Genomic DNA, 24,378 nt, shown 5'->3' with positions numbered 1-24,378 from the left:
TGTTTCTAAAAATAACTTAACCCGCCAGTGTTAGAGGAGTTTGGAATTCGTCGCACACTTGATAGGGAGGTTGTGGAGTATTTTATCCAGTCCGCAGTGGTTCAATGGTTCACCAATATCTGCGATTCAGGACCTGAGAGGAGAAGTTGAGTTTGAATCCGATTACAATTAGCTCCCATTATAGCTTGATTTGATCAGCGGATTCCCCAGCTTGGGTTAAGAGGAACGGTACTCATTCTTAATAAAGCATTGCTGAATGACCCTCCCTTACCTTATTTTCCCCCTTTTCCCCTTCAAGCCCTGGATGCACAATCAACATCTCTGTTTCATTACTTTCTTCTACCGATCCCTCCGTCGATTGTAACAATACTGCAGTTATAAATAAACCCATTTTAGGTTAAATTCCAATTCCAATTTCAGTTCAAGTTTTAATCTTATTTCATGTTCAATCTCATTAGCCATTGTCGAACACTATTCGTAATGTAACTCGAAAGTTTGGCGTTTTTAACCTAATCGGCCCGGCCGGTAGTTTTACAATAAGTAAAGTAATAACGAAAATATAACCATTCTACAATTACTTGATTTCAAAATACTTGATACAGGACAAAAATGCTTTTGAAAGGTCGGTTCCCCACCTTCTATTTGTTCGGACACGATACAGCAGTTCCATGACCCCGCACTCCATTTCTTTCAATCGGCGCTTCATATCCGGGAATAGCTGGGTTTGCAGTCTTCGCTTCTGTCTATATCGTTCCACGTTTTGATGGGACCCCTGCTCCAGCATCGACGCCTGCGCTGCATACTTACTTCTTGTCGTTATCTCGACTCCTCTCAGCGAACCCAATAGCACCTTCCGCTGCGCTGTTGATGGCTGCTTTAACGCTATTTCAGCCGTCCTTGAGAGGGGCTTCGTTTAGTTCTCCCACACCCGACAGCGCAGCCTCAAGGCATTGCGCGTACTCAGTAGCGACTTCAGGTAACTTGAGTCGTTCTAAATTGTATCGTGGCTGGCGACAGCTGGGAAAGAGCAACGGAGCTTATCAATATAGTCAGACTGATAGTCAGGATATGGAATACAGGAGTGAAAGGAGGAAGTAATATGCCCAAGAAGGGTGATAAATTGGAATGTGAGAACTATCGATCGATCACCATTCTCAAAGTCGCCTATAAAGTGCTTTCTCAGATCATCTTTCGCCGATATTATCGTGCAAGTTTTGCGGACGGACGATCGACAACGGATCAGCGACAGATCCTCCGAAACTCTATACGCACCACCTATTCATAGATTTCAAGGCCGCTTACGATACTGTCGACCGTGAAGAGCAATGGAAAACTTTGGACGAAAATGGCTTTTCCGGAAAGCTGACCGATTAAGGCCACGATGGATGGTGATGGTGTACAGTGCTGTGTGAGGATATCGGGCGCGTTATCAAGCCTGTTTGAAGCACGCAGAGCACTTCAACTTCGACAAGGCGATGGTATTTCCTGTTTTGTTCAACTAGAAGGTGTTATGAAACGGGGCGCGACCATCAATAAATCTAGTAGGGATGGGAACTATCATTAATAATCGTTGATAAATGTCAGTAAATATCAGTAATTTTACCCGTCTGGGAATTGAATCAAAAAAATAAGAAATTGTAATATTATAACTGCGTTATTCAGTGTAAGTTTACTTTGTAATTTACTACATGGGGGTCACGATCTTAGAACCTCTTTGAACTTACTAGAGGCAGATCAAGCGAAAATGGAGTTAGGCTGCCGAGCACATGGGCAAACAACTGATATAAAAGAAATTGTAGAGGGATAACAGCTCCAGCTCGATACGTTCAAAAATAAAACGTATGAAAATAAAAAAGAATTAAAGTATTTTTTTATTGATAAGTTCTCCTTTTTCAGTTTCTCCTTTTTCATGTTGTTTATGCATTCTGTTTTTTTTTATTTCAGCTATACCTAAACTACAACCCTTTTAGATCTACCTTATTCCTCTCATTTCATTTTGGCCCTTCTCGCACATTATCTCTCTTACGGCGGGTTACACCGCGGACCGCGCGTGCAAGTTTAGGGAGAATTTTATCCAATCGACGGCGAGGGCAGATCCGATAATGATGATGACTTTCAATGATCGCCGCCCCTTACCGCACCGCACCCGGCTGTGTACTGAACAACACGCTGCTGCTAGGTGCGTGTCTTGATGATTGCTCGGTGCACATGTACCTACATAGGTACTTTGTTTGCATCATGGTGCGGTGGAAGTAGCAGCATATTTCACCACGTTCGTCGAGGGAAGATAGAGGAGAGATTAATCTAGCATAAGGTGGCTGGTTGGCTACGACAAGTTTCTCAATGGGAGGTCTTTCCCATTCGTATCTGTATACGGCGTGCAGCTGCAGTCAGCTGGTATAGATTTTGTTCCGATGCGGAATTAGTTGTGCAATGTTTATTAAATAAACAAATTTTGTACTTACTAAAATGTCAACATGGGAACGATGTTGTGGATTTGGTGATGAATCAGGTTTTATCATTCATCCGTATAATACACTTGGAAGTAAATTTCCGAATAATAAAACCGCAGATACCTATAGGCAGGTTATGTTTGCAAAAACACGCAACCTTGACCTTAAAAGATAAACCAAGTAGAACCTAATGGACGAAAAAGTTGTCCGCAGATAATGAGCGAAGACCAGCAGTAGCTCGAAACGTCCGGACTAACTGGTATTTAAAAATCTTCATACTTATTTTGCCGAAAAACGTCGATTAAATCGAACAACCATTGCGGTGGCGGCGATTATCTGAAATCAACACCTTAAATAGTTAGTAAGCATTGCTTATTTGCAGATGGCGCATCAATAACTATTTGCAGCTGGAACTCTGAACGAGAATACACTGTCGCAACTGTCAAGCATTTGTTTTGTTTTGATCGAAGCTTTCGAGATGCTGGCATTTGAGTTCTATTTGTAGTATCGTACCTATATATATATATATATATATATATATATATATATATATATATATATATATATATATATATAGGTACGATACTACAAATAGAACTCAAATGCCAGCATCTCGAAAGCTTCGATCAAAACAAAACAAATGCTTGACAGTTGCGACAGTGTATTCTCGTTCAGAGTTCCAGCTGCAAATAGTTATTGATGCGCCATCTGCAAATAAGCAATGCTTACTAACTATTTAAGGTGTTGATTTCAGATAATCGCCGCCACCGCAATGGTTGTTCGATTTAATCGACGTTTTTCGGCAAAATAAGTATGAAGATTTTTAAATACCAGTTAGTCCGGACGTTTCGAGCTACTGCTGGTCTTCGCTCATTATCTGCGGACAACTTTTTCGTCCATTAGGTTCTACTTGGTTTATCTTTTAAGGTCAAGGTTGCGTGTTTTTGCAAACATAACCTGCCTATAGGTATCTGCGGTTTTATTATTCGGAATATATATATATATATATATATATATATATATATATATATATATATATATATATATATATATATATATATATATATATATATATATATATATATATATATATATATAGGTACGATACTACAATATATATATATATATATATATCATTATTACTTTGATTGTATAACTCTCTCTCTCTTTTATATTGTCTTTGGCAACCCTGTCACAACGAGTGAAATGCCAACTGTTAAATAAAGGACATTTTAGTTTCTGCTACCAACGAGACGTGACGTGTATTTAATAATCCAAAAACGATCCGAAGCAACGCGATTCCACACTATTGTTTTGGCAATCACCAAGAAAGCCAAAGTAAATCTTATTTCCGTCTTAGAAAAGGCCAAGCGCTGTAAATATTTATCACTGTAGCTTATTTTTATTTTGAAAACAAGAGTAAAAATAAATAGATGATCCATGATCCCTGTGGGCGAAAGTTTGGCATTTCTGAAAGACAGGCATTTCTGAAGAAAATGATATGATTGAATCATTTTTCGCTAACTCCATTCAAGAATGCAGAATGAAAGAACCGAGGGTAATTAAACATTTCAAACACAATATGTAAATTTGATACTAGCATAATTAATGTTTTCAGTTTGCTGACCGATTATTAGTAACAGTTGCGTTCGCTATAAGACCAACGTACAAATCCTGACAGTATTCCTACCCTGCTAACTCGCTCTTTAGACTCGATACTGATTATCGAAATAGTTTGTACAATGTTATAAAAACCCAAAAGGCCTGCAGATACAAACTTAGAAACCGCTTCGCTGTCAGCTGCTTGTTTCAAATCAAACGAATAAACTTGCTTAAATGGTTTTAAACGAAACAAACGAGTCGCTTAAAGAATGACGTCAAGGTTCCAAACAAATGCAAATTAATATAGTAGGGCGGGGCATAAGTGCGATGTTCGCAGTTGTCATCAATTTTCGCGAGATATAAAGAAGGACAGCAATAAAATATATTTTATAGTGATGCAGCTACTCAATGTCTTTACATTCAACTATAAATCGTCTGGAACAATAGTGTTATTGAAAATAAATTCTTCATTCTTCTGAACAAGTGCCGATTCGCACTTTTACCCCACTAGCGGGGCAAAAATGCGAATACCGCGGGGCAAAAGTGCGAAGCTCGAATCCATGAAATTAGCACTGCAGTAGCAAACAAAACTATATTATCTTCAATCTGCGGTATGTTTTGGTAAGGAATATTCTCAATTTACACCTTTCCTATTTTGCGCTGGTGTATTGCAGCCTCCGACAGATCGAAACTTTCCCAAACGTTTGTTTTTTGTTTCATCAGCGGAAAAACATTGTTTTCCTTCGACCAACATCTGTAGAGCACACAGTTTTCTGCAGATCTTCCATTTCTAGTATCTGTAATATAGTGCCAAAAGCTATATATAATTAGCTATGCATTTTTGCCTCGTCCATGAATCACAATTTTGCCCCGTCCGTGAATCGCACTTTTACCCCGCTAGGCGCTTGACGGGGTTTGATTAAATTATGGAACAGCGAAATATATTTTGTAAATTCTTTTCACCGTATTTTCAAAACAGAAATGTGAGTAATGTAAAATGCTGCTACAAATTTTCAACAAGTAATATCCTCCTGTTGATATCGTATTACCCGTATAACAAAAAAATACATCAAAACCGCCCTAAAATAACATTTGTACATAACTCAGCAACTATGCTTCGTAAGCAACCAAAGTTTCTGTTAGTTTCAAGCTATCAAAGTAGTCACCCATTAATGCCAATGTAGTCAATTTACTCGGAATCTGCACCGATAAATCATTAAATCGCACTTTTACCCCTCCTTACTCTACAACAAATGTAAAAATGTAGTTTCAACCACATTTATGGTTGTTTTACGCACAAACAAAAATTTCATTTTCTTTCAAACTGATATGTATGATTGAAATGAAAATATTTATTGGTATATCGAAAACTCATTTTTACAATGCTTTACTTTTAATTCAAAACTGTTATTTTCTTGATTCAAATAGAATTTCGTTTTGAAACAAAAATATTTTTAGGTTGTTATAAAAATTTCGTTTGAAACAAATTGGAATTTTTTCGCACCGTGATAGAAACGAACCCTTTCCCCGAACAACCCTGTTGAGGATCGCGGCTATAACGCTGATACACGAACAGCACCGCGCGCAGTGCTTTACAAGTCGCAAGGACTTGCATAGTGTCGTCGTCCCGTCAGTAAAATGAGTTAGATTCTCGATCCAAGAATCGAACTTTTACCCCGTCAGTAAATCGAACTGTTGCCCCGCAAGGCGCTTGACGGGGTTTGATTAAATTATGGAAAAGCGAATTATATTTTGTAAATTCTTCTTACCGAAATTTCAAGAGAGATATCTGAGCGATGTAAAACGCTGCTATAATTTGTCAACAAGTAATATCCTCCTGTTGATATCGTATTTGCCGTACAACGAAATATTACATCAAAACCGTTCTAAAATAACTTTTGCCCATAACTTAGCAACTATGCTACGTAAACAACAAATTTTTATGAGAGATTTAAGCTGTCAAAGTACTCACTCATCCATGCCAATGTAGTCAATTTACTCGGAATCCGCACTGATAAATCATTGAATCGCACTTTTACCCTCATCGCACTTTTACCCCTCCTTACTCTAAACAGGCTGCAGCAAAATCCCTCAGAAATGCTTTTGGTCCTCCAACGACTCGTCGGTATTATCTGGAAACGATGAAATTCGCTGCAGGAATTTATCGTGCGTACTGATGCATTAGAAAGTACTGTCGCATGAAAGTTACAGTTATAACAAAAATATTCAATTGGGAACATGGTTGAACAACATAAAATCAATAAATGGACTTATTGTGCCATGCCAAATCGGGTTTGTTCTATGGATTTCCGAATTACGGCATTTCTCAGAAGATGGAAAAGAATGATCCTTTGGAATTTAACTTCCTAGATATTGTAAAAAAGCGACAAGGCTTTCCCGTCCAATAGGTAAAGATTTGTTCGTTTCGATCAAACCTAGACCAATTTGATGTCCTGAAAGTAAACAATGTTGTGAAAGTTTAAAATTGCATTTCCTCTACGGTCAATTTTATAATTTGAACATTGCAGCTAGTCCAAATTGATGTCCTGAACGTAAAATGCGCTCACAGAAAAGAGCAACCATCCCTTCTCCTCAACCGATTGTATCGATAATTCTAAGAATATATTCGAAACTGAAGAATTGTATGATCTACCACGGGGAATACTGATGCATGAGATGTGACGTAGCAATTCTTCAAGCGAAGAATCTTAGAATCGCTCAAAGCTCTGTGCCAGGTAGTTGCTGGCATATCTTTACATACTTTTGGCTGTATTGCTATAATGTATGAAAATAACCAAAAAGCAATATGCTAAGAAATCTTCTTTTAAGCTACAGAGAATATTAGTTAATTAATGATCTTTTCACTGGCATTATGTTGAACTGATGTTAGTTGAGAAATATATCTTAAATCAATCTGTCATAATGAAGCGTAGTTTCAGCAATATTTGAAGAAATAGACAAATACGAATCAATGTTGTAAATGTTAACGCAGATTAATTCTTTATTGTTTTTGTTTAACCAAAAGTTGCGCGCCTAATTACTGTTATATATTTTGAGAAAGTTCCTGCACTGCAGTATGCAGTGGTTTAATTAGGGAAACTGGAAACTCTGAAAACAAGCAGTTGATACAAGTGATGTGCAAATTCTTAAAAATGATATTTTTAAGGCATTTGTTAAGAATATAGCAAATTATAAATTTGTGAAACAAGCCGTTGAACATTTGTAAAATGCCACGTATCCAATGACGCTCTAAATATATTACAGTTTAGCCATGAATTTACATAAAAAGAAAAGGAAAGATTCAAACATACGGCGAACGACTTAAGTCAGACCCAAGTTTCTAATGAGTAGATGCCTGGAAGATGGCCACTTCCCGGACAGATGGAAACGACAGAACCTGGTCCTATTGCCGAAGCCGGGAAAACCTCCGGGTGTCCCCTCGTCATATAGGCCGATCAGTCTGCTCGATACTGCCGGCAATGTGCTGTAAAGGGTTATCCTTAACAGACTCGTACAGTACACAAAGGGTACAAACGGTCTGTCAAGGAACCAATTCGGCTTTCGAATAGGCAAATCTACGGTGGATGGCATCTTGTATGTCACTATAAGACAGCCGAGCTGGCAATCCAGCGCAAGAGGACAGGTATCCGCTATTGCGCAGTTGTCGAGTTCGACGTGAGAAATGCGTTTAATGGCGCTAGCTGGGACTCCATAGCCAACTCGCTTCGGAACGTCCAAGTGCCGATGTCGATGTATAGGATTGTGGAAAATAATTTCCAGAATCGTGTGCTATGCTACGACACGGAGGAGGGTCAGAAGTGCGTTCCAATCACCGCAGGGGTTCCGCAAGGTTCCATACTGGGCCCGGTGTTGTGGAACGTCATGTATGACGAGGTATTGAAGCTAAAGTTCCCGGTAGGAGTTGTGATTGTCGGCTTTGCGGACAACATTATCTTGGTAGTCTACGGTGAATCTATCAGACAGGTTGAGTTAACGGCTGCCCACTCTATAAGCATTGTCGAAGATTGGATGCACTCCAGGAAACTGGACCTAGTGCATCCTAAAACGGAGGTTATCGTGGTGAACAACCGCAAGTCGGTGCAGCAAGCAATTGTCAGCGTCGGGGACTGCACTATTTCGTCAACACGGTCCTAAAAACTCCTAGGATTCATGGTCGACGACAAGCTCAAGTTCGGGAGCCACGGCGACTATGCCTGCAAGAAGGCTTTCACAGCTATTTCGGCATTGTCTCGTATGATGTCTAATCTGGATCTGCGGTATATGGCAGCAAGCGAAGGCTTTTAGCCAACGTGGTCCAGTCCATACTTAGGTATGGCAGGCCGGTGTGGTCATTGGCGTAAGGTACCAAGGACGTAGAGTGCTTCAACCAACATGGAACTAGAAGAGGCATACGGTTACGGAGTACCACAAGATCGGCCTCGATGACCACATGGCAGCGGGCATGGTCTGATTCCACAAAAGGCCGGTGGACATATTGAATTATCCCGGAACTATCCGGGTGGGTCAACAGGTGCCACGGCGTGGAAGTAGAGGAAACTGCAGAACATGCTTTCTTCATATGCCCTCGCTTCGCGGGCGCGGGAAGCAACATGATGGCAGTGTGCGGACAAGACACTACTCTGAATAACTTAGTCCAAAGGATGTGTTCCAGCTCGGACGTCTGGGGAGCAGTCAATGCGGCTGCTACCGAGGTTGTACTTGAGCTACAAAACCGCTGGAGAGCCGACCAACGGCGAATAAACAGTCTAACTACCATAGTCCAGTAGTTAGCTAAGAGAGTGCGTTAAGCACAATAGCCCCTTCCTGAAGTAATACCGACAAGGTGGTGTCAGGGAGGATTGAGGCTGGAGACTCGAGTAGGGTTTTAGTGGGTCGGGATACTCACGCCTCATTAGGGGGGTCGGGATACCTAAGCCCCACTCCCTGAGTTGTCTTATCAGGTGTTTAATAGTACTGTATCTTCTCAGGTGCTTAGCAGATTTCCCTACTCGTAAAGAAAGACCCAAGTTTCTACCTCGCGTCTATCTCATATGAGTAACACTCAAATAACAAAACTACTTTGGTTGATGATTAGCGAATGATTATTTAATATTTAACAATAGTAGGAACTTTTATACACCTCGGCAATACACCTCGACTCACGTAGGTACGTTAAAAACGATGCGAAAGACCTAACCCCGCGCCAAAATTGGTTTTACCGTGATTCGGCCCGGAAAGAGCCCTATTGACGTTGCCAAATGCGTCCAGTGAGGTGCCACGATGGTTTTGCCACAGATTTGCCTTCCCGGTTGCGAACACATTTGTTTCTCTTAGCGCAGGTGTCCTATCGAATCCAACCGAAGCTCCGTGTCCTCGAGCATTGTTCCAGTCCAGTCCGCCGCCGTGGCTGCCAAAGGATGGACCATTGATGGGTTTGTTGAACGTTTTGAAAGCGTTAGCATCCAGCCGGTTGGTGCCCGTTTTGAACAAATTCGCTGTACCATCGAGCCGCGTTTGCGAGCCAACGCCGGGAATGTTACTCTTGCTGAAGGAAGCTCCGTGGTCGTTGAACTGGAGTCCCGTTCCTAACTTATGTATGTCGTGGGTGGGTGTGTGAGTTTTACTGACAGATCCGGTCAGATCCAAACGGTCTCTGTTAGTGTTTAACAGATTCAGATTGCCATGAGCACCGATCGTGTTCTGCTGTCCCGGAGTGTGTGAACCGAAAACTCCAGCACTATTCAATCCTCTGTTGTAGTCAACTCCCAAACTACCCGTTGCTGGACCACCTCTTGTATTACCGCTTAGACCCACGGATCCGACCACGTTTTCGTGAGCATTACCGAAACCGTGTTTTCCATTGAGATTGACGTTGTGTCCTCCTTTGAAATCGGGACCCACCGAACCGGAAAGCTGGAAGAAAATATTTAAATGATTGAAGTAACGAAAATAAAATTCTTCTTACCTGTCCAAAGCATTCGGTTGCAGCAACCAACAAGATTGTGATGGCAAAAAATTTGCAAATCATTTTGGGCTTGCTAGTAATTATTGTGTGTTGATTCGAGGGAGAAGCCGAGCTCTGTTCTGACTTCCACCATTAGAGGATCATTTCCTTTTATAAGAAGGGCCGCTACGCAGACTCCACGGCTCGTTTCATTCGTAATTATGTGCGGGGATTTTGCATTTCTCGACGGGTTAATCTCTGCTCTTGATTTTTTTATTGCTTTGCTCTGTACGTATACCTACCAACAGCAGGAAAATCCCCGCGACGAACGACGACGGTGCATGCTCGCAACGAGCATCAGGAATTGGCTGGATGCGTATGATTCATGATAAGTGATAATGGTTAACACGGGGCGGGCGGCGGTTAATAAACGTTACGTTGCTACTCATTATTGACCTGTCCGGTGTGTACTTCATTATCCAAAAATCCAAGAAAATGGTAAGTTCTGCCAAAATTGATAATTATAATTCGAATATGAAATTTTTATAATTGTTATCCCAAATTATTCCAATTGAAGCCGACGTTTATTCTACTTACTTGACATTTGTCGAACTAATACTTCAGATCATTCAAATACCTATTAATGAGGAAACTCAGCCTAACTATATTTGAAGTGCAAAAAGGTAACTATTTCGAAAACAGACATTGATCAAGTCTGTAAGTTGTAGGCGAAATACGTATCTGTCGTGAATAAAATTTCTAGTGGAATTTAATCGGAAAAAAGTTTTTTTTTTAATTTCAGGTAATTGTTCGAATGTTGGATACAGAATAGTTGCCGGAGTGAAGGAATAGGGTTATCTTCCGGATCAACAAGAAAACCTACAAGCTAGATTTCAAGAACTATCGTGCGATCACCATTCTCAATGCTGCCTACAAAGTGATTTCCCAAATTATCTGCCGCCGGCTTCGCAATTGAACAGCTTAGTGCGAGAAAACGGCAACGACGGACTAAATGTTTACGCACCATCTATTCGCTTTCAAAACTGCGTATGGTACCGTCGACCGTAAAGAGCTATGCGAAATAATGAAAGTGAACGGCCTTCCCGAAAATTTAGTCATATCACCAGACGATACAAAGAAGATTGGAATTAAGATAGATTGATTCAAAACAAATGACATGCTGACCAGTTGAACCCAGAGAAAGTAATGTAACTTCTGTGCGTGTAGGAGAATGGTATGTAGCCAGAGGAGGACCCATGAACTCGCGCAACTCTACGGTGACCCACATTATTTAAGGGCTGGACATGATGCAAGAATGCCGGGCAATTACCACGCGAAGATAGTTTTTGCTTCGAAAACGGTAGAAAAAACTACAAGGTATACAGCCCTAAATGTTGTACGAATGGGTGACGTAGGACTATATGTTTATAAGAATCTTTGAGTGCCATTGTTTAAAAGAGAAGAGCGAAATATTCAGATTCAATTCTTCATTGAATGCCATGGTGGCTTTGAAAATACGTGGACGGTGGTTCATAAGTACAACGCCTGCAGTCACTGAGACATAGAAGATTACTTTTAAAAATCACTTGTGTGTATCATAAAAGTTGAAATAGTAATGAATGGCTAGCCCACAGATTATTGTATTGAATATGATTATGCGTAGCTTAACATGTTTTAATAACCTTACTTTTACTCGCTTTTGGCCTTTAAAAGGGCCATTGGTTACAAATAACATTAAAGCTAAAGCACGTTTATCGCAAATATGACGTGCCATTCGAATGTCCTTCTCTTTTAACATGAATGGCAAGAGGCATGAAAGTTGCCGGCTTCGATTCACTGTCTTTTGCTCCGAGAAGGTTTAACTAGTTTACTTTCACAGCTTACCGCTTGTTACATAGCAGAAAATATGGCACATACGCAAAAATCGCTGTTTTTTTTGTATGAGAGTCCTTATCCTCCTACCACAGGGGTGAGGGGTCTCAAACCATCATAAAATAAATTCATACCTCCATAAACCATTACATGCCAAATTTGTTTCCATTTGCTTGATTAGCTATCGAGTTATGAAGAAATTTGTATTTCATTTGTATGGGAGCCCCCCCCTCTTAGAAGAGGAAGGGGTCTCAGTACACCATAGAAAAAAATCCTACCCTCTAAAACCCCCACATGCCCAATTTGGTTCCATTTGCTTGATTAGTTCTAGAGTTATGAAGAAATTTGTATTTCAGTTGTATGGAAGCCCCCCTTCTTAGAAGGGGAAGAGGTTTCAGTACACCATAGAAAAAATTCTTGCCTGAAAAAACCCACACATTCCAAATTTGGTTCCTTTTGATTGATTAGTTTTCGAATTATTAGGTAATTTGTATAGGAGCCCCCCTCCTAATAAGGGGAGGGGTCTCAATTTACCATAGAAAAAATTCTTGCCTTCTGAAATCCCCACTTGCCAAATTTGGTTCCATTTGCTTACTTAGTTGTAGATTTATGAAGAAATTTGTATTTCATTTGTATGGGAGCCCCCTTCTTAGAAGAGAAAGGGGTCTCAGTACACCATAGAAAAAAATCCTACCTTAAGCCCCTGCATGCCTAATTTGGTTCCATTTGCTTGATTAGTTCTCGAGTTTTGAGAAAATTTGTGTTTCATTTGTATAGGAGCCCCCCTCTTACGCCGTCCATAAAATTGCTTTGTCGCCCCCTCCATAAAATTGCTGGCCATTTTATCTCTCCAACGACATATAAATTGTTCAGTTTCGTTCAGTAGTTTAGTAGTTATTCATTTGAAATCTTTAATTCCAACGTTACACTTCTATTTTCGTTTTCACAAAGTGCTACCCAGTTCCAGATAGTAAACAAAGACGTAGTCCTGCGTCAAAAACGACCAGATACACAGTCAGCAAGATTGTAAGACCAGGTGGAGCGAGATCTGGCGGTAAGTAACATGGTGTTCAAGAAATTGGAAAGAGGTAGCCAACAACCGAGTGAATTGGAGGAATTATGTTCATCAAGCCAAGTCATATGACGGAGTGCCAAACAAATAAAAATAAAAAATAATTAAATTAAATGTAATATTTGGTATTTATAAGTTAAGAACTTTGTTAGTTGTTATTCAACAAAAACGTTTCTTAGAAATTTACGCGTAACTTTTATTTGCAAGACGTGTGGATTGCGTTTAAAATTGATTATTTATTTATCAACTTTTTTTAATGGGGCTTTCAACGGGTGGTTGGTTTGCGCCAATGAAATTAGTTAAATAAAATTGATTAAATATGATTAAAGATTGCCAAATGACTGCAGACAGGAGTGAATATTAAAAAATAAAATAAAATATTTAAAACTATCAATAGTTATTACCATAACAAATAACACCACAAAGGTCAAAGGTACTTTTTGCTTCACAAAAATATTCTATTTATAAATGATATAAATAGACGCTAATTAATCCATCTGCATCTTGCGCTTTCAACCAGCTGCTGGTCATGACGAGGATGCATTGGTGCGGGGATTTTTCTTCTGTTGGCTAGATTGTAACAAACCAACCAACGTTATAAACAAATAAGACTATGATTAGTAAGACACGACAAGTAAAATCCCCGTGAGTCGTGTAGCACCTGTTCGTATAAAAGATTGGTCTAATGGTCCAATCAGAACAGAAGTTATAGCTTCTCCATCGAATCAATCACAAAGTAAAAAATCAAATGGCAGCGACTAACGGATGCATTGGACAGGTAGAAACTGTTAGTTTTGTAATTTAATTTACCAACAACTTTCTATTTTAGCTTTCCGGTTCAACGGGTCCGGATTTCAAAGGAGGACACAACGTCAATCTCCATGCGAAGCACGGTTTTGGTAATGCTCATGAAAATGTGGTCGGATCCGTGGGTCTAAGCGGTAATACAAGAGGTGGACCGGCAACGGGTAGTTTGGGAGTTGACTACAATAGAGGATTGAATAGTGCTGGAGTATTCGGTTCACACACCCCGGGACAGCAGAACACGATCGGCGCCCAAGGCAATCTTAACCTGTTCAACAATAAGAGAGACCGCTTAGATCTATCAGGATCCGTCAGTAAAACGCACACGCCTACCAACGAAATGCACAAGTTTGGAACGGGAGTCCAGTTCAACGACCACGGAGCATCCTTCTCCAAGACCTACATTCCCGGTGTAGGATCACAAACGCGGCTCGATGGTGCAGCGAATTTGTTCAAAACCGACTCCAACCGGCTGGACGGTAACGCTTTTAAAACCTTCAACAAACCCATCAATGGTCCGTCCTTTGGCAGTCACGGTGCCGGACTGGATTGGAATCATGCCCGAGGGCACGGAACTTCGGTGGGATTCGATAGGACACCAGCGCTAAGAGAAACAAACGTGTTCGCAACCGGGAAGGCAAATCTGTGGCAAAACCGGGGTAGCTCACTGGATGCATTCGGAAGCGTTAATAAATCACTTGCCGGACCAAATCGGGGCAAATCCAACTTCGGCGCCGGTGTGGGTTTTTCGCATCGTTTTTAATCAGTGGAGTCAGTAGAGCTGGAAGGTGTATGAAAGTTTCTATTTGTAATAAACGTTAAATTTGCATTGGATAAATAGTAATTTTTTCAGTTATATTTTTGCTGAGTACAGTAAGATAATGACATTTTATTTTTATCGGATTCACAAACAATTGTAAAACATTTGAGGATATTTGGTTGCAACTCACATTAGGGGTTTTCAAATGTATTATTAGGAGTACAGTTCATACGTCTTCTTAGTGTTATTGACAAAACTAGAAGAGAAATTTAGCCCCCCCCCACCAAAAGGATTCGATGTTACTAGACGAGTTTAGTAAAATCTAAAAAATGAGTAGTAGCATGAAATATGCCTTGAACTGCGATTTGAAATTGGATTTGAATTTGTACTTAAATTAGATTTCATAAAGTCTGGGTGCTATATTCCGTTATCGAAACTTGTCCTTCTGTTTTCATATGACAGATTTCGCAGTCACCTGCTAGAGTACAGGGCAATTCCGAGGCTAGTGCCACAATCCTATTGACTCTAACAGCATGTCCCTACCGAGATTCAAACATACGACGATTGGGAATTGATGTTGAACTTAAAACCGGTGTCAAAATTGGGCTTTGAACTCTAAATTCGAAATAATAAAGTCTTAAGTCTAAACAGTCTAAAGTCGAGATAAAAATCAAAAATTAAATCGCCCAAAACTAGAAGTTATCTGGCTTTAGTTTTCAAATGGACGCATAAGCCATGCAAAAGGGTTGATTATGCAACCTTTTGAAAGCTAAAACCAGAAATGTAAATGTAAAAATTCAAAAGAAAAAATTAAATAAAAGAACGCCAAAAACCAAAAGCGAAAATTAATAGTAAACTGTCGGAAATCAAACACCAATATGAAAAAGATAAAAATCAAACGACCAAATTCAAAAGACAAAAACAAAAAATCAGAAAAAAGTCAAAAGTCAAAAATCGAAATTTTGAATTCAGAAGACAAAATTATAAAAAGCGAACATCAAAAACAAAAGGTAAAACGAAAATGTCAAAAATTAAAAGACAATTAAAACGAACAGTTAAAAGTCAACAATCAAAGAGTAAAAAGTCGAAAGCCATAATCAAATGTCAAACGATAAAATTCAAGTCAGTGTCCAGATTTGAAAGTCCCTTGTTAAAAATCTGAAGTTAAAAGTGAAGAAGCAAAAATCAGAAGTCAAACGTCAAAAGTATAATTAAAGGCAACATGAAAGGTCAAAATTAAAATCGAAAGTCAATAGTCAAAAGCTAAATGCTGCTGAAAGTCGAAATTCAAAGTTAAAAAACAAAAACCAAAATCAAGTCAAAATTGTACTCAAAAGGCAAAAATATAAAATATCTAAAATGAAAGTCAAAAGGGACAAAACTGAAAAATCAAGTCAAAAGTCCAGTAAATATTTTAATTAATAGTCCAAAAATCGAAAAGTGTAAATCAAAAGTTTAAGACTAAAAAGTAATCATCAAATGTCAAGTCAAAATCAAGAGTCGAAATGTTAAAGTCAAAACTCGAAAGACAACAGTCAAAAAAAGTACAATGTTAAGAGTTAAAAGTCAAATGGCAAAGTTTGAAGTCAAAAATTGAACTTTAGAATTCAAAAACCAAAACTTACAATTCTACTCAAAAATGAATTGTAGGTAAAAATAAAAGCTGAAAAACCAAATTAAAAGCTTAAATTCAAAAGTCAAAAGTACAATGTTAATATGATGAATATATGAATATATGGTACTACCACCTGCCTTAGCAGAACATCCGTTCATAGCAATGAGCCTATCATGTCAAAAAGAGTTGAACATATTCAACGATTGGTCATGCTTCCCAACTCTTGTATGAAGGGCCAAAAGGGAATTGGTCGATAAGCAACATCACTTACACGTACCAGAAATTTAGAGAATCTCCTTCCAAGGGCTAAGTCACCTGAGCCAATCGTTGAATAAACCGTCTTAATGCAGAATGACTCCAGCAGGTGGGGAGAAGAGCCCGCTCATTATCCACGATGTGTTGTTAATCGGGCCAAGATTAACCCTAGAAAGTTGACTGTTTCACTCTCCCTAGGCCCACCGCTTCAAACAAGTGCTCTGATAGTCCCTCCATCTTCCCGATTCTAGTTTATTTATGAAATGTGGTATATATGGGTAAAATAGAACAATCTCACCAGCAGTCCTTCGAATGGAATAGAGTTGTGTCCTTTTAGTTTCCATAAGTGCCTCTAATAATTAATTTAATTTTTCTTCAGGTATCCAATATCCATGTGCAGTATTAACACTCGTATTGGCCAAAGTTTTCACTATATAGCAGTAAAGGCTTCATAAGCTAAAACGAAAAAAATAATTAAAACAACTTAATTATGCTTACCTATTAACCAGATCGTGTGGCTCCACCGTCTGCCCAAAACCTCGATTATGAGATCAGACAGCCGGGAACCACACAGTATCGCACCTCCTAGCTTGGCTACTCAATAGAGCATTACCGGGTATGGTCACGTGGAGGCGCTAGGTAGGGGCTTGGGATAGCTAGAGCCAGGGCCTTTAATTATCACCGAATTTCAAACAAAACAGAAAATCTTTTTTCTTAGCATACATTGTTTTTTATGCCTCTGAGTTTCGTATGTACAACTGCACAGTGATTTTCATCATAGTATACAAGTTCAATATATCGTGAAAATATAACAGCAAAAAGTGATTTTCAACCCCAGAAGGTGATATTCACTTCAGGAAAAAAAACAATTTTGAATGCAGTAAATGAAAAGAAAAATCTTATGTGCAACAGCTGACCGCAATAGATGCTAAATAACAACATAAATTTTTTTTATTGATTTTCACTGCTCAAACGTGAATATCAGTTTGTTACAATATCACAGGGCGCTGCTATTCTATATTCTCGTGCATGAAGTTCATGCTTGCTGTATATAGTTATTATGTACGTTTGATCAAAGCAAGCAGATTTTCAATGCAAGGTAGACTGATAATCCAGAAGTTTGAACGTTATGCTGATGAATATTAACAGCACTGGCTAGAGCTATATTGGACGCTCCTCATTTGCATTCCCCATTTCATACCCTAAAAGTCAAAAGTACAATGTTAAGAGCCAAAAGTCATATGGCAAAGTTTGAAGTCAAAAATTGAACTTCAGAATTCAAAAACCAAAACTTACAATTCTACTCAAAAATGAATTGAAAATTGGACTTTCGTAGAACCGGAAATTGGGCTGCTAGCCGCACTTCAAATTATACATGGACGATGGAACTGAACATTGCATTGGACTTAAAACAATGCTGGAATTGAATACCTACTGATTAATTTGTGCTTGAAGCTTGCTTTCAATTTGAACTGCAAATGAACTTGTAACCGGATTTGAATATGGACATGAAATTTGGTCCAAGTTAGACCAATTAGACTTGAAATTGATCTTGAATTTGGATTTAAAAATAGACTTTTTACTAGAGAAAAATTTTACTTGAAATTGAAACCGAACTAAACTAGCAATTTGATTTGAAATCGAAAATAAAATTAAACCTGGAATCGGACTAAAGTTAGATTGGATATTGTACTTGAATTTAGATTATTTTAAGTTTTACTTCAGTTTAAACTTAAAACTGGACTTGAAGCCGGAAAATGGAGGTGGGTCTTGAAATAGGCCTTTTAATTGGGAATGAAATTAGACACAATAGTTTGCTTGTAACTAGAAATGAAAGCGGACTTAAAGTAAAACTTTGAATTGGACTTAAAACTAGACTTAAATTAGAATAGTAGTCGAACATGGACTTTTAATTGGATTTTAAATCGGGGTTTAAAATGAGTTAGAAATTGATCTGGAAATGTTCCTTGAAACCGAACTTAAAATTTAATTTAAATTGAAACTGGATTTAGTTTTTAAGAAATTAGGGTACGGAAGGGTGCTTTCGGCCTGTTTATAAATTCGGGGCACTTTATTTTGGCGATAGTGGCGCTCCCAGTGACCTGTAAATGCAAATTTTTGGCAGCGTTATGTTGTTTGACAGCTCTACTCGGTAATTTACTTCGCAGTTTAGAGCTAACGTGTTTTCGAGATATTCATCATGCAGGAGGAAAAGAAAAACAATTGTCACCTGCGAAATCCATCAATGTTAACTCGGGAGCTGGCAAGACTGACAGATTAATCAGTATAATCAATATATATAGAATGCCAGTGTCGCTGCAGTGCGCGTGGTAAACATCACACATGTTCAGATAATGTATTTACATTATATATGCAAATGTATGTGTGCCTGAGATTCATCAAAAGGGGAATCTCATTGTCAAACATTGACAACCAGTTTAAAATTTCAAATATGGCTGCCAAGTAATGTGATTGGAAACTTCGCTTGTTGTAAATTTCTAAAAAAAAAATCGGTGCAAAAGGGCGCAGTTGTGGGATTCAATTACTTAATCCGGATGAAAAGAAAAAAACCGTTTAAAAACATTTCACTGGCTTGAAAACACAGCGATGAGCGTACTGATGACAGCACCAACCAGCGCACAGATAAAGAACAGATAAATAACAATGAGCAACTTTGACAATGAAGTTCCCGATTCACAGACTTGATACAGATTGTTAGCATCATGTTTGCCACAATGAGTCCTGTAGTAAAACAGCGACACTTGCATTCTATATATATTGATTCTACTAAATGAACTGACGCGCGAGTGATTGAAAATTACAAGGAAACTCTCAAGGCTCATTGGAATGGAACTCTTGATCGTCAGCTGCGATTGAAGGTCATTTGAGAAGTCAATGCTAATCCCAACATCATGGATTATGATTTAGCGAAAAAAACTGAATACTGACCGCTGTACGGCGAATCCATCTCGGAAAGGTTACAAGTGTTACCTATAACAAGCAGAAAGTCCAACCAAAGACTTAAACAACAAACAATGGCTCGGATCCGGTCTCGTAAGCTGTACGACCGGGCGCTGACGAAATGCGATGGATGCAGGGTTGCCACATGCACAGATTATTCGGTGTTTTACAGATATTTGAAAGAAATCACCTGTACAGAATCTGTATGCATAGAATACAAATTTTCGCCAATTACACCGATTAAACAGATTTTTGAGCTTTTACATGAGAGTGAAAGAGACGGAAATAGTCAGCAAAATGACTCTCCGTCTCTTTCACTCTCATCGTTTTGCATTGGACAGATTTTTGCACAGATATTTTTCTTCGCTATACAGATGGCCAGATTTTTCTAACAAAAAATACAGAATTAGGGGAATTGTGTATAACGTGCCCCCCTGGCCAATTCGCCCCCCCTTCGTTTTTCCCCAAACAAGCGAAATTAATATGCAAAACTGCCCAGAAACGATAGTATTTGATGGAACCAGCCTATCACCAGAGACAAACAGACATAACTCTTGGAGGAAAAATCAACAAAAATTATCGTACCTCACATTTAGCCTGAACATTAGCACCATCTATGATCGACATTCCCAAATATCAAATAGCAACATGGGTATCCCTCGAAGTAGCAAGTATTTTTATGGGAAATTCCCCTTCTTTCGTCAAAAAGCGTCACTTTGACCAAAACCCAACTCCCAACTAAGCCCCAATTTGAAATGACGGTTTAATCGGTACGAAGAATGGAAAACGAGTGTTATGTCTGTTTGTCTGTGCTATCACTATGTAAGTATGACAGTTGTCACATGCTGTTAAAACAAAACAAAAATAAATTTGTTTTTGAGCAGCTTCCGATGTAACTTTTTGCGTCTTTTCCATAAGCTATTTTCTAGTCAAAATCTGTAAATAACCGGTTGTTGCGATTTGAATGCGTGAAGTGAGCTTCAAAAAGACATCCCTGCAAAAAAAAAGACGGTATGATTTGCTTTACAATTTAATATTTTTTTCAAATAAGTAAAAGCAGGACCTGGTAAAGGAGGCTATCCCAACAAACATTTTTGTTGGATAGTAGCTTATTCAACTGTTGTATGGTTAATTACCGGGTAACAAGCGCTTGATAAGCTGTTATGCAGCAAAAATGTTTGTTGGGATAAACCTAGGAAGTAGATTTAAGTTGAAATCATTTGCCATTATCAACTCAATTAGCATTGTAGAGTAACCGTGGTGGGAATAATTTACTACCAACGTGTAAATTCCAGGTAATTCAACTACGCGGTGCAAAATGCCACAACTGCAGTATAAGGTGCCCCATGCAGAAAAGAAAAAGTGCACCAGAAGGCCGATACTAGGTTTATTTACTGGTTTACTGGTAGAAATACTCAAATTACCGCATTGGGCGTATTATACTGCAGGTGGGGCATTTTACCCCGCGCAGACGAGAAACACTACATTTAGGTGCTTTTATTAAATAATTCCTAGCATATTTATTCCACAATACTAAATCAAATAAACAATTGCAATTGGTTTTCAGCTCAAATACCAACATATACTCGTAGTTGTAACGTTAAATTGGGACAGCATAACAGAGATTTAACCATTTATTCTTAGGGGGGGACATTATACACATTTCCTCTATATGTGGCATCCCTGGTTGGATGCGTCTGACTCGATGACGAATAAGTTTCATAGAAAGTCGATTTTAATCAAGCCCAGGGTTAAATTCTGCACGCTTTTGCTCGCGGTAAGATTCCTAGCAGATGTTTCGTGCGAAGTGTTTCGTTTAAAAAATTAATCAGTGCGGAACACTTTTCGGGACGCTTAGTAATCCGGGACAAGCCTTCGAAATCCGGGACAGTCCCGCATAACCCGGGACGTCTGGTTACCCTAAATTAAATTCTCCTGTCTTCCGGATTACGCTTTGAGAATCATTTTTTGTTTTGAAACAGTTTTTTTCTAGAAATGGTGAGTTACGTGCTTCAGCAAGAGCGAAGTAAGATTATAAAGCGAAAACACAAGTTTGAGCTGAAAGCCCAATTAAGAAAATTATTGAGACAAACCGAGAATTCACTTCTTGCACTAGTCACTACTTATCTGCTCACGTATTGCAGATAACGATTACGATGTTGTATACGATAATGGACCTTGGTGCTGGAAATTGAATGCAACATTTCACACAACTCGGTAATCTAGTACGTTGCTGGAACGTATGCCAGATGACTCGGATGATTCCTATCCTGACAGATAGCTCTAATCTGTCAGCTTAGCTATAAGAACGAAAGTTGAAACATGAAGTAGAAAAATCGTAATAATTGTGTTGTGTGTTTCCTGCTGAAGAAAATTGTTTTTTTTTTCTGGCAATTAAAGCCCAAATTCGACAGACTTAGGTGTTCAACTGTAAATTGTGATACTGTCTTTGAGGTACTTACTACCTATTAATTTTGGTTTACTCACATGACGCATTTTTTAAGTGAAATATTTCTTATGTTTGCTTAGTGAAAAATCGATTTTTACATTAAAACGCAATGTAATGCCATTTGCTTGTTCAGTAGATAGTTATTGCTTACGATAGCTTTTGAATGTAAAGTATTTCTTAAAATCTACTCATAAGTGCTAACTTATTGGCTTTCCAATGTAACGTTTCTGCTTATAAATCCTTGACCTTTAACAAAGTTTTAAACTAAGTTGTTAACGTACCTCTAATAAATTACAATTAGGCACAATTACAATTCCAAAATTATTTTCAAAAGTATGAGCTGGAAAGAGACGGAAGCGTTAGCTCTAGATTTGAATATCATATTTGATTTTCTATAATTTACAACTAAATTACCTTTAATTCCACACAGAAGATTCTTGCTTCCAGAATCCCGAGGATTCCTATTGCCTAGTGAAGAGGATTCCTTCACCGAATTATAAGTATCCTTGGAATTCGCCTGTTTGATTCTCATACTAGAATCCTGGTTCTACAAGTAAGGCATTCTGTATGAATCTTATGCAGAATTCCACAACACCATTCCAATGCGAGGAATTCCAGAGATTCTGTGCGAATCGTAACCGCTAACGCTAAAACTAATGCAATTCAATGTTCTTGTTTTCACGGCATGTACCTAGCAACGCAGGTGCATCGCGAGAAATATTAATCACTTTCAATTTACCAAACACGCAATTGCAAGGTCTTTTCTTTATTTCCAGCACTTGTTGAGAGCGGTCCGAAACTGCTTGCCAAGCCCCGATGGAGGTTAACAAAGATGAATCGAGACGTTGCATCGAGATTGCAGTAGCCGCCTTTCGGGCAGGCAATGTAGAGAAAGCTCAGAAGTTCCTGGAGAAATCTCAGCGACTCTATCCCACCAAGGAGGCCGAAGAGTTGCTGCGGCGTGTTCGGAACGTTGGTTCGACACGTACCGGAGGTACGGAGGAATCAACCGCTCGTCGCAGAACGCTCAACAAGGATGGCGAAAAATCTCAAGAACCTAAACTAAATGTCGATTACACACCGGAACAACTGGAAGCCGTCAGGCGAATTAAGAGATGTAAGGACTATTACGAAGTACTGGATGTAACCAAAGAAGCAACGGACTCGGACATCAAGAAAGCATATAAAAAATTGGCACTGCAACTTCATCCGGACAAAAATAAAGCCCCGGGAGCGGTGGAAGCATTTAAAAATCTCGGTAATGCAGTGGCCGTTCTAACTGATACGCGCAAGCGGAAGGAGTATGATTTATTCGGGAGACAAGAAAATACCAATCATCACCACTCGAATCATCATCATGCGGGGCACAATCATCACTATGAGTACAATTTTGGAAGAGGTTTCGAGTCGGATATTAACCCGAATGATTTGTTCAATATGTTCTTCGGTGGAACCCAGCCCCGTGGTCGTGCACGATGGCAAACGAATGAGACCCAGTCCGGCAGTCCACCCAGTTTGATATTTGGCTTAGTGCTGTGCTTCATAGTGGTCTCGATGTTGTCAACTTTCTTCGCATCGGATCCACTGTACAGCCTACAGCAAACGCCGTAAGTTGTTCCGAAGACGGAAGTACAGGCTGTTTGAGCTTAATGATTTTATTGTTTGCTTTTAGAAAATACTCCGTGGAGCGCCGAACACTGAACCTAAAGATACCGTATTACGTCAAGGACAACTTCGTGAGCGAATATCAGGGCTCGCTGAGCCGTCTGGAGCACTCGGTTGAAGAGGAATACATCATGTATATGAAACGCAGCTGCCACAACGAACGCAACTATCGGGACGCCATGATGGCTCGCGCCAAGAGCTTCGGTAGCAGATCTCAGCTAACCAACGCCCAGCAGCTCAAGATGCCTTCTTGCGATGCACTCTACCGGATAGGCGTTGGAAGGGTTAACTTTTAAATTGTATACCGTTAAAAGGGGGGGTATTTGTGGGTTGATAAAAAACCTAACGGTAGTAATGCATCGGTTAGGTGTAACATTTTTACTATTTATCAAATGGCTGTTCGAACCGAAAACGTGACCTAGTTGTGTTTTGTTTGCGTTTTACTTGTTAACATAGCTCCGACGGCAATGATCTAAAACAATCGTCTTTTCTGTTTACCAATCGAGGTCAATGTCAGACAAAAATATAGTTTGGAAGTGGCGTGCAACAAGATCTACAACTTATGATCATTTGGTGTCCGTCTTAGTAGAATCTGTTTAGGAAGGTTAAAATTTGGCCGTTTTAAGCGTAACTGCTCATCGAAGAGACGACAAAACTGAGAATTTCACTTGAGTTAATCTTCTGTAACCTTAGTTATCCAGTCTTAGGTTAATCGTCAGTTTTGCAGTATCTTAGATTGCTATATGCCAGTTGAAATAAATTCTGTCCTAAAATAAAGGTACACCTACTTTATATACTGACTTGATTGAAACATTCCATTCAGTATGTTTTTACTTGAAACCATCACAGATTAGTTAGCTTACCTGAAACGTGATAATTCCCTTGAACACAAACGTGACAAAAACCTAAATGTACAATTCCAAAAC

The 24,378-nt window shown here is 39.1% G+C and overlaps 3 protein-coding genes across 3 annotated transcripts; 2 read left to right on the top strand and 1 right to left on the bottom strand.

Moving 5' to 3' along the window:
* Positions 1 to 9,227: 9,227 nt before the first annotated feature.
* LOC128743465 (attacin-B-like) lies at positions 9,228 to 10,103 on the bottom strand. Its single transcript, XM_053840056.1, has 2 exons — positions 10,021 to 10,103; positions 9,228 to 9,968 (listed from the first exon to the last, which is right to left on the bottom strand). Exons 1-2 carry the CDS (start codon positions 10,081 to 10,083, stop codon positions 9,228 to 9,230), a joined length of 804 nt encoding a protein of 267 aa, XP_053696031.1. The 5' UTR covers positions 10,084 to 10,103.
* A 3,588-nt stretch (positions 10,104 to 13,691) lies between these two features.
* LOC128739583 (attacin-B-like) lies at positions 13,692 to 14,510 on the top strand. Its single transcript, XM_053835078.1, has 2 exons — positions 13,692 to 13,730; positions 13,773 to 14,510. Exons 1-2 carry the CDS (start codon positions 13,692 to 13,694, stop codon positions 14,508 to 14,510), a joined length of 777 nt encoding a protein of 258 aa, XP_053691053.1.
* Positions 14,511 to 21,639: 7,129 nt separating this feature from the next.
* On the top strand, positions 21,640 to 24,234 carry LOC128742708 (dnaJ homolog subfamily B member 14-like). The gene is made up of 3 exons (XM_053839149.1): positions 21,640 to 21,792; positions 22,564 to 23,394; positions 23,460 to 24,234. Exons 2-3 carry the CDS (start codon positions 22,604 to 22,606, stop codon positions 23,746 to 23,748), a joined length of 1,080 nt encoding a protein of 359 aa, XP_053695124.1. The 5' UTR covers positions 21,640 to 21,792; positions 22,564 to 22,603; the 3' UTR covers positions 23,749 to 24,234.
* Positions 24,235 to 24,378: the final 144 nt, after the last annotated feature.

This window comes from Sabethes cyaneus, chromosome 3, assembly GCF_943734655.1.
Source record: "Sabethes cyaneus chromosome 3, idSabCyanKW18_F2, whole genome shotgun sequence".
In the NCBI taxonomy this organism is placed as follows: domain Eukaryota; kingdom Metazoa; phylum Arthropoda; class Insecta; order Diptera; family Culicidae; genus Sabethes; species Sabethes cyaneus.
This window is presented reverse-complemented; position numbering and strand designations above follow the sequence as displayed.